Genomic DNA, 20,126 nt, shown 5'->3' with positions numbered 1-20,126 from the left:
TAATAATTTGTATTTACTAAGATATATCATCTTCTGTGTATTGGTCGATATGTCACTGATTCCTTTTCTCGCTTCGCAAATATATTCTCCAGCGTCTTTTTCACTTGCATTTTTAACCCAAATTGCTCTGTATAGGATGTCGGTATGGATTTCATATTCATTGGACTTCACATCATCCTGAAAGTTAAGGTAACACCTAAATATTTATTCACTATAATATTAGTCAAATTGTGTATTTTACAATATCCTATAATATGATTTACTGGTATTTATTAATTTCTTATTCTCAATGTGATATTGAAATGGGACAGTGAAAGAAAATCAGATACTTTATGATATAATTAAATTGATTTCGCAACTATGAGGCCGATTTTAGTGATAATAAACTACAGTAACTAATAAATATGAGAAAGAAAATTGAGAATGAAATTGAGTAATTTTTTTGTTTGTATTGGTCATTGATACTCCTATAGTGATATCCTATTGCTTCTTTAATTACTTTCTTCGCAATTTTTTTTAGTAATATAATATGTTTTAATATGAACATTTCTAGGGTACGATTTCAACCAGATGGGTTTTTATGATGGAATTTTCCTTAATTGTTAAATCTTAGCTACGCCTCATAGTTACGCCTCATAGTTTCTGATTTTCTCTTCCTGCTCTACTTGAATTAAAGATCCTGTAGGTATCCATATTGTACAAAAATATATAAATAATAAATATATAGGCCGCATATTAACATTTATCAAAATAAATTTTCATAACATAATACACCTAAAAACTACAACCATACCTCAGACAAAGGCCGTGGAGTTATCCATCTCAGCGAGATCGCATTGTTTACAGTGTAGTTGACAGTACAATTCATAAATATTGTCTCACCCGCAAGGAATCTATTATCTCTGGTTACTATTTGCGGTTTCACCGCATCATTTGAAACAGCTGCAAAGTAATACGTTTTAAAAAAACAACACAGACAAGTTATGCTTAAGTACTTATAATGTTACATTTAAAACTCTAGATAGATAAAAATCATTTCTCCTACCATTTTTCAAAGAAGGGTCATCAAATGAAAAGTACCTCATTAAATAATTACTCCTAAACCTTTTCTGTTGTATAATCATAAACGTTCCTTTAAGAGCCCATCAACGTGCACAACGGGCGCTAGCCCCTGCTAAATAATCGTGATTATTTAAATTTAACGACAGGTATTTAAAAAAGGAGGCCGCTACGTACTGTATTGCGTATTTAAGTACCTTTTGAATATATCAAACTAGTTTTTATGTTGCTGGATTCGTCAATGTATGCGTCCAAAGTTAAAACGGCCGTTTTTGTTTTGAGTTCATAGATCGACGAATCTAGCAACATAGAAACTAGTTTGATGTATTTAAAAGGCACTTAAATACACAATACAGTCCGTAGCGGCCCCCTTTTTTTAAATACCTGTCGTTAAATTTAAATAATCTCGATTATTTAGCAGTGGCGCTAGTATGCACGGGAATGGGGTCTTAATAATTCCTAATTTTATAGTAATAAAGGTGACATTTGGATGGCAACTGCAGCAGCATTATTGCTGCAACGTTGACGCGGGCGGTCGTGCACTATTATATTTCACCTTGGTGACCCTTCTTTAGATTGAGGCCAAACATATGCCGAAAAATAAAAGCTGTCTCTTCTGCTCCCGAAAGTTAAGGATAGTGGAACCTAATTAGGTAATGATTGTTTCTTAACTACATACATTGCTCCAATCTTGGCGTAATTTTAGACTGTCCATTTGTAGACATTTATTTCACCAATTTACTTAACTTTTGTGTACAGACAAAACAAATTAGAACCTAAATCTCTGTATAACCCCAGTGTATAAGTATCACAACATTATGTTATATTAAAGAGCTTTTGTATAATTATTTACGTCTTTATCTAGAATTTTGTACGACTTTGTATTTTATGAAAATCACTTATCGTCAGGTGACAACTAAAACTCAATATTTACCACAAGTTCATAGCCATAGTGAACCGTATTAGTAGTATAATAAGGTTGATTTTTGTAGTAATTAATGAGTTTCGGTTATCACCTGATGTTATATTTACACAATATTAAAACCCATTTTAAAGGGGCCCACTGATTAACAGTCCGCCGAACGGTATTTGTGCCTGTCATTTGTTCGGAACTGTCAACATTTTGTTCTAACTGACAGGCCGGTACCGTCCGGCGGACTGTTAATCAGTGGGTCCCTTAAAAGGCTGGCCATTTTGTCCTTACCCTCGTCGAAGCCACTTAAAAACAACTGAACTGTTTACCTACTTCAATTGTTTTTTATCTTAGCGTTACTGCTAATAATCCCAACATATACTTACATTCATGACCAGAGAGCGCAACTTTGGTGCCGATGACGTCATTATGACGTTAAGTCGCATATAGGATGTTTTTTTAAAACAACATTGTAACACCTCAATGATTCTTAATAAATAATTCTTATAAAAATGCTTGGTAATTTACACAAAAAATTATGTAAACATTAAAAAACCGTACGACACGATCTCCTTCTCGTTCAATATACTTTGTTGTTTTCAAATGTTTCTCTATATTGCTTGCTTTTGCTGTTAAATTTTGGTCACATTTTTTCATTTTTTACAATCAGAAAAGGAAATTTCTGCAAAAACGGCTGCAAAGACTCCATAGCGACTTCAAACAATAATATTTCGGTTATATTTTACTAATAAAAAAATAAGTAAACAGTAATTGGTTGTCATTTCCAACAATCTTGTTTTTAACATGACAAAGACAGTTAGTTATGTTTTTATACGTGGCCATTACGTATAAAAACTCTCAACTCAAGTTTCAATATCTGTAAACTAAAGAGGCTAATAAGTTGTTATTTGTTTAAGTATCTATAATCTAGATAACAACACTCTGTATTTAGCTTCACGTCATACGTCTGTCATCGGCACCAAAGTTGCGCTCTCTGTTCATGACATACACCTACTTGAGTCAAAAGATAAGTTAAAAATATTAGTAAGGCTTATTATTTGTGCACAGACAAGTAAAACACAGAAAGTACAGAAACACACCAAAGAAAGTAAAATGAAATTGAAGGAAGCAAGAAGCAGGCGACATGAAACAGATTTGTCAAACAAATAAATACCGGGTGTGGCCTGTAATATGAGCAAAAAATTAAACTGTAGGCTGTCCTCCTCATACTGACCAACATTTGTTCAGCTACTTTTAAAAATAACTTGTGGTTTGATTTTTAATACACTTTAAAGTTTATTCTAAGATGCAATGTATTTCGAATTTGGTTATGTTTAAGGCGTGACAAGCAACGTCAATCACAATGATATGGCGTGGCGATGACGTCCATTGAAGATAATATTTATTTAGTATGAAAAATAGGGAGTCTAAATACTTCATAATTTTTAAAAGTTGTTGAACAAAAGTGTCACCCTCTGAGGAGTACAATCTATGTTTTAATTATTTGCTCGTGTTACAGGCCACACCCGGTAGATTAGTACGACAACATACACAGAACAAAAATAAAAACTGAATAAAACCACCACACCATGCTACCTCAAGTAATTAAGTCATTTCTACCTTACAATCAATTTGGGTATGACTTACTAGGTAGACGCAAATGAATGTAGGCAGTTTTCCGCGAGACATAGTTGCCGCGACGCCCCTCGCACGTGTAACTGTAAGTGTCAGTCTTACGAACTCTCACTAAAAACCCAATCTTGTTTATTCTGACTATCTTGCTTTGATTCGATTTCACCTGCTGTGTCTCATTCTTCTATCGTCAATAAATCATGTATAGGTTAGTATCGTATTGTACATTTTTACAGGATAAATAATGTTTTTCAATTTTTAACAAATTCAGTGACTAGGTAAAATAAAGTATTTCCTTTTATTTGTTTTACGTACCTGTTGGAATAAAATGTGTTCAAATTGAAAAACATATCGTAAACTCTTCCACGAAAATGTAAGCAAGCAAACTCTGTTTTGTCACTAATATGATGTGCCATATTTTATTCACCCCTTTGTAAATAGAATAAAGTCACCTATTCATTATGTATCCTAAACATACTATTAAAACAATGCTATAATATCAAAAAATGAAAACCTAATCCAATAAGTTCTTATTCATCAAATAAAAGTATTTGACAATATTCACTACAAGGAGGTTTAAGGTTATTCCAAAAACCAATACCGCAATTATTTACTCTCACAACAATAGCCATTTTCGTGCAAGAGTACTATGTAAGTAAAATAAAATTAGCACGTTTTAGACACCTACTTATATCCAAATACACTTTTGTTTGGTTTCGTAACCCGTTCCTGCTAAATTCACATATCAGTTCTGTCATCGGCTCTAAGTCCACAGTGTCGGTTGTATCTAAGATGTATCCCATTTTAGCATTATATTGACTCTTAATGAATTCCTGTGTATTAATGATGAAATGACCTTTAATGCAAGTGATTACCATGCCATTGAGATTAATTTATCTAGCTAAAAGCTATTTTTTTTCGCCCTTCATGGTATCAAAGTATCTCTCATGCAAATAAGTAGTACAACTACAAAATATTTAATTCAAAATTACATAGTTTTATACAAAATCAGCGATCATTTATATTTGTATTGTACAGCAAAGGCGTGATCATTCTCTGTTAATATTTAGTAGGTACCTAACATGCAAATGTTGTAAGGAACACGAACTTTTTGTTAAATTTTTCCACTACAAGTTAGAAAACATAAGTTTAACTTGTAATAAATAAAATAATAATAAGTAAATACTCTAGTGTACTTGATTAAATACGCAACTATTGTACTAAGTCTAATTTATATACATACCATAGTTAAATTAACTTGTACGTCAGGAAACGTGGGTCTACATTCAATAATTGTCTTGGCACCAGGTTTCACCACATAAACGATTTCTCTCATTGGCGCTATTAAATTTTGGGGATCTAAAATCACGACATTAATAAATTGGTTATCTATCCTATTTGCGAAATCAGTGTATCGTTTAGGGTCGATTCGAATACGAATGAGACCGATATATAAAAATTTGATCTCACCATTCACGTAGACGTACGTATATGAGATGTGTTCATTGTTGGTCGGTTCCTCGACCAGATCGGTAAATATTTGCGACGGGTCGACTTGATCGTCGTGGCAGGCGTAGTAGCCTACAGCGAAGGGATCCACGCTGAACAAATCTAACGCTATTTCGTACTCGTACTCGTTATCGGACGGAGCCACCTTTCGCAGTATCTTTTTAAAATCCGTGTCTTCGTCCTCTGCCGCTTCTTGTATTGTAAAATTTATTGGCCTTTTCCCTTTACAGTGAATGGTATAGTTTTGTTTATTTTGTAGTAATATTTCGTTAGGTGATATAATAATAGGACCGCTTATTTGTTGAGCATCTGAAAATGATAATCAATCTCATATCGGTACTGAAAAAAATTATGAGCCAAACTTTCAAATTAGGTACTTATTTGCAACTTCACTTTAAAAAAGGTTTCTTTTAAATTAATTTGACAATGTGAGGAATGCTCATACTCATATTTTACTTTGCCTATTGGAAATTTTGTAGTAAATTCAACCGTTTCTCAAAATAATGAAAAAGTGGAAATTGGGACATGAAAGAGGGGGACACAACACAACCACTTGACGAGTTGTAGGTAAATAAATCTAACTACAGTTCACTTTTTTGTATACCAACATACGGTAAATACGTGCACGCAATCTTTTATGCTTCCTTCCGGTTGCAACTGTACAGTCGCCATTATAATTAGTAGGTATATTGAAGCGGCCAAGGTGCTCAAAAATATCTGAACAAGCGCTTTAACGCCGTGACAATAGAGGCGTGTAGGTATATTTGATGGCAACCGTACTTTGAGCTAAGAACCCGTACTACTAACGGCGATGGCAGTTGTAACACGAGCTGGTAGCCACTCGTGTCCTATCCGATCCATTAATTAGCGTTGCGCACGTAGGGCGCGGCGCGGGCGCGGTCTACATTCACCAAATTAATCCTACAGGTTCAACAAATGAACTACAACAATTGGTCATATCAACCTCCAAAACAATTACCAATTAAGTGATTAAATTCCCGCGGTGCTAATCGATGAGAGGTCAACACAATAAGTGACAGCAGTGACGTGTTTGCGAGCTATATGACGTGTGATCTAGACAAGTTGTTAGGTTCTAATTGGTAATGTTATCTATCTCCTACCTACTTAACAAAAGAGTACAGGTGTATAACCTATACACCTGTACTCTTTTACCTAACTACGAGTATAATTAACTTAAAATCTGTCTCCATATAATTTATAACCACTAATTTCGCTCCAAAATATTTCAAAGTATTCTAATTTCTCCAAAATATTTCAAAGTATTCTAATCGGAGACCCAAGATAATCCTGCTGGGGATACCGACAAACATACCCGAAAAAGATGTGTTTGACTGTATATTCGAACAGAACATATTAGACCCTGCAACCTAATTTCTCCAGAGAGGTATTTATGAACTCAGTCAAACTCAGTCACAAATCAGGCAAGAAGGACAGCTCTACCTGCAACTATATTTTGGAATGTACGGCCGAACTCAGAAGAATGCTTATACAACAACAGCGTGTATATATAAATTGGTCTTCCTGCCCTGTACGAGACTTTACTCTTCTAACCTTATGCTATTTCTGTCAGCAATATGGACATTCGGCTAAGTTCTGCAGAGATACAGAGCCCACATGTGGACATTGCGGATCATCAGGGCACAGCATCAAGGAGTGTACAAGGAGTGAGCCTTCCAAATGTGCTACATGTCAGCGCTTTAAGAAACCGTCCAACCATAAAACCGGAGACGAGCAGTGCCCAGCGAGGAAAAATGCGCAAACTAGATAAAACATAGCTTGTACTCCTCAAAGGGTGACACTTTTGTTCTACAACTTTTAAAAATTATGAAATATTTGGACTACCTATTTTACGCCATCGCCACGCCATATCATTGTTATTGACGTTGCTTGTCACGCCTTAAGCTACCTATATACTTACTTTACTCTTTGCCTTAAACACAACAAAATTCGCAATACATTGCGTCTTAGAATAAAATTTAAAGTGTATTAAAAATCAAACCACAAGTAATTTTTAAAAGTCGCTGAACAAATGTTGGTCAATATGAGGAGTACAGCCTACGGTTTAATTTTTTGCTCATATTACAGGCCACACCCGGTATAATACAACTATACGGTGAATGTTTCTTAAAATAGTCAGTATACACTTCAGAACCTATTCAAGTTGCCGGTAATGTAGGTACCTACTTAACTTCTTTATGAACCGTGTTTGTTGCTAACAACCGGATGGTCCGATATGAGACCGAGCGAGCATCCTGCAGATGGTAAAATTATTGCAGAATGAGATATTTCCTTTCATAACCAACAGTCTAGTAAATTGACTTAAATATGAAATAAGTATGTGTAAAAAAGTAAACAAGCTTTTTTTATGCGTAGATTTACATTCAAAAATCTGGTTGATGGTATAAAGTCTTTATCGCATTTTGTACAATTATGGCAATGAAAATATATAAAATAAATACCTAGTACATACTTTGGGTCCCAAAATAATATAAAAGTTTAACTAACGCAAATGTAATTTAAGTATATTATTTTTCAATTTCAAACCTAGTATTTTTGGTTACTCGCGGGTAGGGTTGCCAACTTTTTTTTGTTGGAATATAGTATTTTCCAGAATTAGACATCAAAAATATAGTACATTTCAAAAAATTATAGTACTTTTAGATAGAATACTAAACATGAGTGTAATATAGTCAGACCATAAAAAGTCTACAGCGATTTTGATAGCCCACACAGTGCAAGTGTCATTTTAAACATCAAACTTCTATGAAATGATGACGTATACATAACACTTACACTGCGTGGGCCATCAAATCCGCTGCAGACTTTGTTTGGTGCGACTATATACCTACGATTAATCGGAAATATAGTATTTTAGCGTACCATATATTTTTCCAAAAGTATATAGTACAGAGAGCCAAAATATAGTACAATACTATATAATATAGTACGGTTGGCAACCCTACTCGCGGGACATGTTTCGGAGAGCCTATTATTCGCGTTATCTCAAATCTAATAAACCGTTAAACTATTGATAATTGTTTGTCACCGTTATTTCGACAACTGTATTTGATAGCAATTTACAAAACATAACCGAACTTTTCTAAGTTTTATAATTCTCCATTTCCCTGCGCATTACTTGCTACCTAATCCATTCAATGTTATTATATTTTTATATGACTGATGACAGTTTGAAGTCATACTGTATTACCAGGCGTGGCTCACTCCGCGATTTCGTCGCTTTGCTACAGGTAGCTTTTTTTTTTTTAAATCTACGTATTTAGAAGGAGCCTTTATCTATGGGACATGTCGGCTCCGTTGGGCCTCTACATTACATTACTCTACATTACATTAGTGTTGCTAGATATCAAAGAAATGGTACACGAACTTCGCATGTTTAGATAGGGGTTCCGCCAATATCGACTGGAAAACCCCAACATCTGTTGCTGTATAGCCCCCAGCTTCAAATAATTGTGCCCTCTTGTCCCGAGTCCGAACACATGCCATTAAGAAGTGCTATACATCCTCCACAGAGTCGCAGATATCGCAGTTGGGCGACTCTGCTTTCCTCATCAGATGAGCAAACTTATTTAATGGAATGTGTCCGGAAAAGGTAGCTAAAAGTTCATTTGTTCGACCCCAATTTTGGGGTTCGCCATAAGCCGCGCGTGGCGCTGTCGCCACCTAGCGGCCATATCTCTGCTTTGTTAGAGACTTTATTAGAGACGCGTTTTGTTAAAGAGTGAGTCTTCTGTACCTAGTACTATTATTTATTCTGTGGTATTACTTACACCTATTAGTATTTTAAGCATAAAGTGATAAATTGTTGATTAAATGATAATCATCTAGTGGTCTGTTATGGTCTAGGTCTAAATATTATCCTAATAATATGAATAGGTACTTAATGAATTAAAAGGTCCTTTAATGAATTAAAAGGTCCTTTAAGAGGCTTGTCAAATAAATGAAATCCCTAAAAAATATATCCATTTATACCATTATTAAATTTATTAAACAGCTATCAATTACAAGTATGGAGCGCGCAATGGAAAAACACCTAAAATAAACCTGTTGCTTTTGTTTATACCCGAGTATCATTAAACCGAACATTACACTAAGATACAAGATTACAATTCATAGACATAACATTGATCCAAGGTTACGTTAAATCACGTGAGTATGACAACGAATTTGTCTCAATTGAATATGACAGGCAAGAATAAGATAGGAACATTATCATTGGTATTACATGAAGTACTAACTGATAATATTCTCTTATCGTCGTATCAAAACCAAAAATACGTAAGATGTATTTGAGTTACCATAAATAAAGTGGGGTACGTAAAACTTTTTTTTAGGGTTCCGTACCTCAAAAGGAAGAAACGGAACCCTTATAGGATCACACGTGCGTCTGTCCGTCTGTTACAGTCTGTTTTCTCAGAAACTACTGGACTGGACTGGACCTTAAGTTGAAATTTGGTACTTGGTACAGATATGTAAATTAGTGACCCAAAGATGGACATGTTTTTTTAATAATTTTAAGTTATTATTAGGTTCGAAGTTATTTAAGAAAATGGCCAAAAAATTACCATTCCCCCCCCCCCCCTTTATCTCCGAACGTACTGGGTCTAAAATTTTGAAAACAAGACGCAAAATAGTTCTTTAGTAAAAACTATAGTAATTTAACCCAGAGGGGTTAAATTCTATTTTGGGGACAGAGGTCCCTAGATGCCCCATTTGACGGTAGTACAAAAGTGGGAAAAATCATATTTAAATTGACCTTAATTGATGTGGGTCGATGAGGTCAATAAAAGGGCAACTGTCAACAAATTCGGAAAAGTGGTTTTGAACAAACTATGACATCTAGATTAGCTGTCAACTGATAGTACCTATATTTAACTGATAATGATAAAATATTTTTGGTTTTTGACCTTGCCCTTATCTAGCTTGTCAGATGTATGTGTTGTAAATAAATAGAGCATCCGTAGGTCTACATCAGTATAATAAATGATATTTCTTTTCGTCTATTGTGAACCAGAAATAAATTGTTTCTTTTAACTTCACTTAGGAGTGGCATTCAGCTACGAGGATTCCAACTTGATTTGACATCAGGTACCTACTTTTAGTTCATCCCTTGCGCACCAATGTGTTTTACCTACCTCTCGCGTCGAATGATGGGTCCTATTCCTATGACATATTTCTAGTTTCTTTTGTTTGGGCTTAGTTGAAAAAAAAATACAATGGGGTTGGCAACTGTCAAAAGTTTGCATAGATGGCGCCATCATAGCTTGCCCCTTTTTCTATGAGATTTGGCTTAAAGGGCTGGCATCCAGGGTATTAAAAAAACAAAAAAATGACAAAATTCTAGGGATTGACAGGGCAAGCTATGATGGCGCCATCTGCTAAAAACTTCCACCGGCCAACCCCATTGATGAAACATTGTTATTTCTGTATTGTTATTACTTAAATGTCATATTTCAAAATAAGGGATGCACTGCAGTTTATGTCAAATCGATATAAAATCGAGTTCAGGTTTTATACATTCGAATACCGTTTCAGGGCGTTTTCAGCAGACATGAGAGAATTTCACAAATAACATTTCTCAAAAGAGATGTGAAAGGGAGCACTTTATTAGTTATATATAACTATAATATATTATAGGCAGTTATGGGTGACGCACGAATGTTGCCACTCGTACACGAAGTTTAATAAGTCCATTTTGCTTAACATTTACTGGTCGCTAATGAACGTATTATATCCTTTTAAATACGTTAAGGAATATTTTGTTTAAAGATTACTACAAAAACATTAAATAAGAGCGCGTAAAACTCTCGTAGGTATGTACATCATAGCTGCTGCATTGAAAAAGACCCTATCACCTATACTAATGTATTTACACCTATGATGACGAAATAAAATTATTGATTGATTGATTGAAAACTCATGGTGAGGGTACTGTTTTGGAAGTCAGTCCTTTCTTGTACTTTACACATCTTCTACAGTCAACAACTATATGATAACATTGATAACATTAATTAAAACATATTAAATGATTAATTATATTACTGATATGTGTATCAAACAGCACGTATAAGTATAGGTATAATCGGAAATTAAATACGAACCGGATGACTCAGTGAGATGACTAATCTAAATAATGCCATAAATTAATAAAAACTTTTTACAAAAAAAAGAAAACTGACTTCAAAAAGGATGAAATAAAATATTATCCTTTTTAAGTCTATGCGTTACCAACTGATATGTTTGAAGTCGGTGCCAAGCCAACTTTTGAAGCATACCATGATTTTGGTGCGATTCGATAAGGATGTACGTTGGATTGCCTTACAATGAACGTACTTTCTGTAGGTACAGTCGACGTTAAAAATATGTTTACACTTTTCGTCTTATTACAAAGGAGTAAGGTGCAAAAGTGTATAATACATATCTTTGACGTCGACTGTACCTAAGAACACACCTCAGAACACACGAACAAACCTTCTTGGCACAGTCCGTACCATGTTTGTCGGCACGCAAGCGTGGGATTGGGCCTGAAGTTTTTTCCCGTCCCTTATTCAGAGGACTACATTTCAAAATATAAAACAATTCAAGGAATTTACGTTCTTGCCAAATTTCACCTAAAGCGGTTCAGTTGTTTAGCCATAAAAAGGCGACAAAGAGGCAGACAGAATTACTTACACATTTATAATAGTTCTAATGGTACAGTTCTAATGGGATTTATAGTCATAAAGCTGATTATTTTTGACGGGTATTCTTTACTACTTGGCTTGGCACCGACTTCAAACATATCAGTTGGTAACGCATAGACTTAAAAAGGATAATATTTTATTTCATCCTTTTTGAAGTCGGATTTCTTTTTTTTGTAAAAGGTTTTTATTTTTCCATTTTTAGTTTTAACGCATTGTTAATAGCGCGACGCGTGAATGAAAAACAACATCATGATGAACACTAAATTCGTGTATCTACTTCAATAAATATGTAATCTGGAATTTTCTCGAGTCCGTCTGGGAAATAATAATTCCTGTCTCTACACTAAATCCATCCTCCGCCCCGCCACTGACCCAATCCCTCTAACCCCCCCTCCCCTTCAACCACCATTACCCGACCCCTTTATCCCCGACCCCTTAACACCCTAACCCCCGATCAGTAGCCTTACCAGCTTACCAAGAGTTTGACATTGATTTATTCGCTAGCGTGTGTGTAACTTATTCTTTGCATCTCGCTCGTACTGGCATATTAGTGCGAGCGAGATGCATAAAAAGTAAGTTACGAAGACGTTAGCGTCGCTAACTTAGCGAATATGTCAATGTCAAACTCGTGGTAAGGCTACACTTGCACTACATCAAATTGGCGGTGTTCGGAAGCAAATGCTCGAGTTACTTTAGAAAACACCGAAATCACTTTACACGTGCCTTTAAAAACTGAGGAGTTCCCTCAATTCCTCATGGATTCCATCATCAGACCAGAACCAAAAATGATACGGAAACACCTTGGAGGCAACTCCTTCCAAACAAAAAAAGAATTACTCAAATCGGATCACAGGTGCCGGAGTAATCGCTGAACATACTACATTTAATAAATCATCATCATTATCATCAAAACAATCATCATCATCAGGTCTACTTCATCAAAGTGGTGGTTTTCGGGAGAAAATGCTCGAGTTGCTTAAGAAAACACCCAAATCACGTTGCATGTGCCTTTAAAAATTGAGGAGTTCCCTCAATTCCTCATGGATCCCATCATCAGAACAGAACCAAATTAAAATGGGACCAACTCGGAGGTAGCTCCTTTCAAACAAAAAAAGAATTACTCAAATCGGACTACGGATGTCGGAGTAATCGGTGAACGTACATAGAAAAAAAAAAAATAGCCACAACCGAATACAGAACCTCCTCCTTCTATGAAATGGAAGTCGGTTAAAAAAAGAGATCTGCTCCGACTAAAAAACAATTGCTGGAAGTACCTTTCCCTCCCTACATGGCCCAGTTTAGGTACAATAACGAAACGACTATACCTACCTGTATTCGTTATATAGGTATTAAGTATTAAGTTTGTGATTTGTACCGTTTTGTTATTTCTTGAGCAATAAGTGTGCAATAAGGAGCATTGTTTTGTATTGTTTATTTCTATAAAAAATAAAATGATGTTCATTCTTTTCAAGCAATTTTGTGCACTGAAATGCATTTGTAACGAATTTATTCAAGCGTAATTTTATTATTACCTTTTTTCATGTAGATATATTATGTATAATTAAATTGACAAAAAATAATTATTTTTAAAATTATAATGATTCATGCAACACACATCTGTTCTCAGTGGATGCAATACCATGTAAAAATGATGCAGCAATCCTTTTTTGGAATATACTATCAATCGTAATGAGTCATACGGAACTGAGATGCCCTTAGTAAGTGATAAATTCGAGAAACCATTCATGCATGAGTCATCTGAAAGACGCCATCGCCGTACTATCGTCTACTCTACCCACTACGCATAACAGACATAACAGCCATTAGAAAACTCGTTCGATTTTCAACCGTAATCCCGAGCAACAAATTCTAAATTCGAACTGATTTTATAATGGCTGTTACGGTTAATACGTGGTACGGCATACAGAGCTGAGGTGGCCCGGCTGTATAAACAAACATCTTACTCATACATTGTGCATAACGACAGAGCCATACCAATTCGAATGTGCAGCAGAGGCCGTGTCGTGAAAAAATCGAAATTCCTCTCTATCGCTCTAATATGCAAGAGGGATAGAGAGGCAGATAAGAGCATTTCGTCTCTGGGCTCCAGTTTGCTGCGTGTAGACACAAGTGTAGGTACAGTCGCCATCAGATAAATCGGAGCGGCCAAGGTGTTCACAATATCTGAACAAGCACTCTAACGCCCGGATAATAGAGGCGTGTTCAGATATTTGTGACCACCTTGGCCGCTCCGATATATCTGATGGCGACTGTACACACGCTGGTTGTAACCATACCTTATGGCGTTATATTATGAGAAAGGCCCGTAATTCGTCGGCTAGTTTCGAACTAACTTCACTATGGCCGATAAGCAGAAAAATTACGAACTATGACATTTCCCTTTATATCTCTTTCGCACGCAGCAATAATAACGCGCGAATGAGCAGTAAGGGGTCAATGTACGGAATCGTTCATGCTAGGAGACAACACTTTAGCAATTGTCCCCATTCTCACTTGGTGGCCTAGCCCAGCCGGCGTATTATGGATGGCTTTTATCCATCTTTATCCTCGTGATAAAATAACTGTCACTTTTTAACACCGTGGGATAGAAAGTGACGGACACCGTTTTATCACGCTGTCACGTAGATAAAACGACCATCATATCCGTACATCTACAAACGTCAAACGAAAGGAAAAAAATATAGATATCAGAATGATAGATGGCGCGAAAGTCACACGACTATTTCCAAATATTGTTGTATTCCATTATTTAAGTTTAGCTTAACACTTTACCCTTTTAGGACAAAAAGGGCTCTATTTGGTTTTGTTAATCCTTTTTACGTAAAACTGAGACAACAAGTTAGCACTCGCCAAGCGTCCTGTCAAGCTGACCATACATTATAACCCAATTGCAGAGTTAAAGCGAAGTATCCCCAAATCGATTTGTGATTGTGATATTAACTCCGACTTAAATAAAAGTGACTTTAAGTTATACCCACTTACACTAAGTATTACCTTTTTTACCCGCTCGCATCTGTAAATTTACTCTTACTGATTCTAGATTCGAGTGTATAGTTAGACCGTAAAAAGTCTGCAGCGATTTTGATAGCCCACGCAGTGCAAGTGTCATTTTAAACGTCAAACTTCTATGAAATTATGACGTATAAATAATTACGCTGCGTGGGCTATCAAATCCGCTGTAGACTTTTATTGGTGCAACTATAGTAGTAAACAGGTAAGTACCAGACTACATAATGTTAACAAAATCAAATCAATAATACCAGAAATCGACGTGGGCAATACATAAGTACTTTGCATCAAAGCGCTGTCTAACACAGAGATCGTCTATTCCCCTTCGTGTCTATCAAAATTACGTAAGTCAGTAGCAAGCTCGCTTATTAGTAGATATGTATACGTAATTATTATTAATTATCACAGTAAGCCCAAATTCTATTTCACGATAATGGGGGCAAAATTGAACGCTGGGTGTGCAAGTGAGCAAATTTGTTTAAGAATAACAGTGTTAAATACCAAAACCTTTCCTGGTTTAGTGACTATTCATGAGTGAGTATTCGTGACTAATCATTTAATGATACAGTTATACGGATTGACCGCCGCATTATAATGTCATCGAAGAAATATTATTTGCATTGATGATTTTTATCTCTCGAAATGGCAATAATGGCATAGCTATCATTTTACGGAAGGATAATAAAACCATTTACACTCGGTTTACCTTAAAGCGTACTATCTTGATCCCACCACTTAATTTTCTACATTCTATTTTCTAAGTGTGCGTTTTCAAACTTTTTAAATTCATAGTCTGCTAAGTCAAATCAAATTGAAGATTTAATCTACGTAAAGAAGCATGCATCAAAATGATACAGAAATCAAGAGTGATTAATGGGCCAATCAAATTAAATCCATGAAAAGCGTTTTGAAGAATTTAATTTCCGTAAGCTGGAAATCGTTTGAATACCTTCATTTGGACCCAAATGCGTGTAATCCGATTTTCGCAATCCCAGGTGTGTATATCTTTTGGGAGCCAAGTTACTCCGAGGTGAATTTAACCTTGTTTTGAACAGAACACAATCTACAATGTACCATAATTCTAGCAAATAAATACTATGACTATGACTAATAACATTTTCCGTCCGTCGTAACGTTTTAGAGCTACAAGCAAAAATCTGAAAACATTTATGAGCACCTCTTGGGATTACCAAAACTCAGATTACAGGCATTTAATTAGGACCAAATAACGGTAGGTAGATTAATATACCTTTAATTTCATAGCGTTATAATTAACGCTTTCCGGCTTGCTGAAAATTAATTCTTCGAAAAAATCTATAGTCTCACCAATAAAAGTCTGCAGCGGATTTTATAGCCCACGCAGCGTAAGTGTTATTTATACGTCATAATTTCATAGACGTTTGACGTTTAAAATGACACTTGCACTGCGTGGGCTATCAAAATCGCTGCAGACTTTATACGGTAGTCAGACTATATATATATAGATAATGCTTTTCCGAGAGTGCTGATTCTTTTGTCCTTTTGCTATCGTAAAGATAAAGTTTTATGACTACCTAATCGGTGCAAATTATATACTGTACGATGCAACTATACCTGGCAACGTCATACATTGCATTCGACATGCGACCCGGTGAACGACCTAGTATGATTTCGCCATATGTAATTCTAATTTATACCGACTATTAACAGGCTGTGCTAGTATGTATTATACTTATACAATTGAAAAGAAAGTAATCGACCACAATGGATCACTTAATTTTAATACATACAACATATATTTTTTTACTGTACCATAAAATAATTAACCAATTTAACTTTTAAAATTTTCACCATTTTTAAAACCTAAATGTCTGTCCTGGCTTTTCACGTTAAAAATGAATGATTTTGTATGAAAGAAAGCGAAGACTTAATGTAATGTAAATTACATTCCTATTGTTATGGCCCGTCTAAAGGAACTACCTATTATGATAATGGTATAACCTTTCGTCATGACGTAGTACAGAATATTATACTTTATATTATACTGTTTGAAAAGGATAAACGGTTGAATAAGAAATTTTCCAGCGTGAAAAGCTATGGTGAAAAGCGTCTGTAGATATTTATTGTTGTTACGATACCCGTGTAAAATACCCTTCTCATTAATTATTCATTTGGCAGTTTAGTCAGCATCTACAGTAGCGAATCACACTACGCGTAAAATGTATCTATTTTACCAACTACCATACTCTAATAAATTAACGAAAAGAGATTATCGGCTCAATTCGGAAAATGAATTAGATTTCTATTAGACTTCAACAAGTTACGATACGGATAATTTAAAGATATTTGTAAGATAGATATGTCAAATTTGACGTTTCCGCGATTCTGGAGGTCCTCTTGAACGATTTCGACAAGTTATGACTTAGATATCCAAGTCACACCTAGTCGATATCTAATGTAGATCTAGTTGATCTCTAAATCGTGTCAAGATCTTGTGATTATCTCGAAATCCGAATAGGCCTGTATGTCTCTTTATGTAGAACAATTAATAGGTACTGTGACAGATACAAGACACTCGGATACTCAGCGTGTTCCCCACATTATCCTGATTTATTAATATTCCCTAACAGGACCTAATAAATCATATTTTAAGTTGAAATTTAAATTTTTTAATTAGACTGCGCATAATTTTACTTCTTCATTTAGAACAATTAATCTTATTATCAATTAACTATCAACTATTTTTATATTTTTCAATTAATCAAATGCTCAGTTAATTAAATTGCAGTGCGACCTTCATCAGATAACATTGTTCTGCAATAAATGTTTTTTTTATTTATTTTCATTTATTTATATTTGGAATAAAATCTATGATACACTCAAATTCACTAAGTAAGTGACTTGAAACAACTATACTGCAAAACGTAATTCAAGACCAAAAAAAGTAAGCAATGTTTCCACTTTTTACTAGCGCATCTTATATTTATGTAAAAATAAGTAAATAAAAGTACTTTTTTTTTTAAATCGTAGGAGTAAAATTACTGATAAATAAATTATCTTAGCGTGATTATTATCAAAATGAATTTACTATTTTACAAACAATTTATTGCAGTGGCAACATTGTCTTACTTTTTTGGTCTTGAATTACGTTTTGCAGTTTTTTTATAGGGTAGCCATGCGGTAGAATGAGATAGCAATATCACTTGCTCCCTCTAAATGCGTCCCTTAGAGTGGCCGGCGTTGGTCCATCGTGTAGAGGAGCCATAACAGCTCATGACGCCAGTGTTCAAGACACTGCTGATAATACCGTCCTCAAACTATAAACATAGGATAAATAAACTACATGGCCATAGTAATTTAGTCGATACTATTTTTGCTGCCCACGTGCAGGTTATGAATTTTATCTGGATTTGTTAGGTATATCATGTCATTGTCAGCAGAGACTTTTCTAGTTGAAGAAAGTTCACTTTTGACACTGACAGACCATATCCATAACAAATCCAAATCTTGTTATTCCAATCAGAATACGCAGAGCTCGCGTTAATTAATGCGTTCATTTCTATACTTTTATAGTCTAGCGGTCATTAGTATTAGCTTGAACATTATGCGATCTCGACCTCTTTATTTACACGCTAAACCCTTTTTTACAAAAACAACGCACACGTAAAAGTGGTTAAGTATCAATACTTTTATGAATTCTCTTTTAGTGTCTATAATTTAATTAGTGAATAATTATCTGTGTTTTTATTGATTCAAAATGGCCACTTCGCGATTTATATACTTTTATTAGATTATTTTTTTATTAACAACTAGATTTTTTTTAAGATTCCGTAGCCAAAAAAGAACTGTCTGTCTGTCTGTCCGCGGCTTATTATGAATGAAATCACTACTGTGCGGCTATATCAGCACGTGTTGTCCTATACGATGTTAAATAGCCACTTATAATACCTACTTATATGCAAAAACTACTTATCATTATCATATTTGTTTCAATGAAACAATAAGCCGTGCATACTGGACACTTCCTCTAAGAGTGACACTTTATATTACCTACTTCGTTGTAATTCCTTTTGACGCACATGAATTCCTACGAATAAGTATTATGTAGGTATACCTACAGCTGACTGACTTAACGCTGTGTTGTGTTAGCTACAAAGTTAGTAAAGTGCAGGGAATTCATGTTAAAACATTGTTATCTAACGTCGCATTTACACTACGAAATTAGTTGCATGACACTAATTTCACCAAAAAATCGCGCAGAGCCCGAAACTGATTTGCATTCGTAAAATTAATGCATGCATTATGAAAGTACTAAATTACACGTGAAACTGTTGGTAAAACTAATGTCACGAAACCAATTTCATGACACTAATTTCGTAATGTAAATTCACCTTAAAAGTCACATTAGGAAAGGCTTTGGAATAAAAACTGTAATAAGTAGAACAAGGTGCATCAAGATTTCATGAAAGTGTGTTAATATTTAACAAGTTTTATAATTATAAGTGAAGATTCTGAAAGGTCGAGGGATAGAAGTTGCGTGTATTAAACATTAGAATTTTCAAATTCTGCATTATGAAAGTAGTTGTGGAGTCAAACCTGATATAACCAGGAGGTAGGCGACCAAACACCAACCCAACATGTCGGGCATGTTTGAGCAACACTAAAGTGTCGCCTAGAAAGAAGTCGCCAAACTTATCAATCCTCTCCTTTGTTTACATCGTAACTTATTCAGCTTGCATACATGGATTTTAATGCCACAATCGTAATCACGACTCACAGCTGTACGGTAACGTAGACATCTATTTATAGAATCACAAATTCCACAGACTTAAACGACTTAAACACTGTAACTATTGTAAACACTTTTATATTTCACTGATTGGCCTCGATTTAACCGATACGGGTTAAGTAAGTTTGAAAGTGTAAATGTGGAGCGTTTACATGTTTGTTTAGCGTAAACCACTTTTTATAACACAAAAGGCGAAGTATGTTGTTGTTACGAGCAACGAGATGTGGTTACTGTGTATGACGCGGCCGGCTCTCGGCGCGGCGGGACCGTAATGCTGCGTGGCTCAGTCCTCGCCATAGGAACATTAGGAACGCACACGCCGCGCCGCGCCGGCCGTCGCCGGAGCGCGCTACTCGTGCTAGCACTATCAAACATACCAGATAACATAAACCAACGACAAAATTACTTTATCATACGAGCGAACGAATTGAGATAACGTTATTATGTACCGTAAAATTGCTAAAATCGGGTATCGTGTTCGATAAGTGTCGCT

The 20,126-nt window shown here is 35.2% G+C and overlaps 1 protein-coding gene across 6 annotated transcripts in view; it reads right to left on the bottom strand.

Moving 5' to 3' along the window:
• Window positions 1-19,900, bottom strand: part of LOC134666414 (vascular endothelial growth factor receptor 1) — a 71,726-nt gene extending 51,826 nt beyond the window's left edge. For 3 of the 6 annotated variants that reach the window (XM_063523548.1, XM_063523544.1, XM_063523547.1), the window contains exons 1-6: window positions 19,441-19,900; window positions 5,075-5,422; window positions 4,848-4,963; window positions 3,620-3,788; window positions 794-942; window positions 18-177 (exon numbers count right to left, since the gene is read on the bottom strand). In XM_063523548.1, coding sequence (XP_063379618.1) covers window positions 18-177; window positions 794-942; window positions 3,620-3,788; window positions 4,848-4,963; window positions 5,075-5,422; window positions 19,441-19,492 — 994 coding nt within the window. In that variant the 5' untranslated portion in view covers window positions 19,493-19,900. Of the gene's footprint in view, window positions 1-17; window positions 178-793; window positions 943-3,619; window positions 3,789-4,292; window positions 4,438-4,847; window positions 4,964-5,074; window positions 5,423-19,440 lie in introns of those variants that run through there. The other 3 variants (XM_063523545.1, XM_063523549.1, XM_063523550.1) reach the window with 3 other exon arrangements.
• Between the last annotated feature and the right edge of the window lie 226 nt (window positions 19,901-20,126).

The sequence above is a fragment of the Cydia fagiglandana genome, chromosome 8 (genome assembly GCF_963556715.1).
Source record: "Cydia fagiglandana chromosome 8, ilCydFagi1.1, whole genome shotgun sequence".
NCBI classification, from domain to species: domain Eukaryota; kingdom Metazoa; phylum Arthropoda; class Insecta; order Lepidoptera; family Tortricidae; genus Cydia; species Cydia fagiglandana.
Note: the sequence above shows the minus strand (reverse complement) of the source record. Positions and strands in the feature narration are given on the sequence as shown.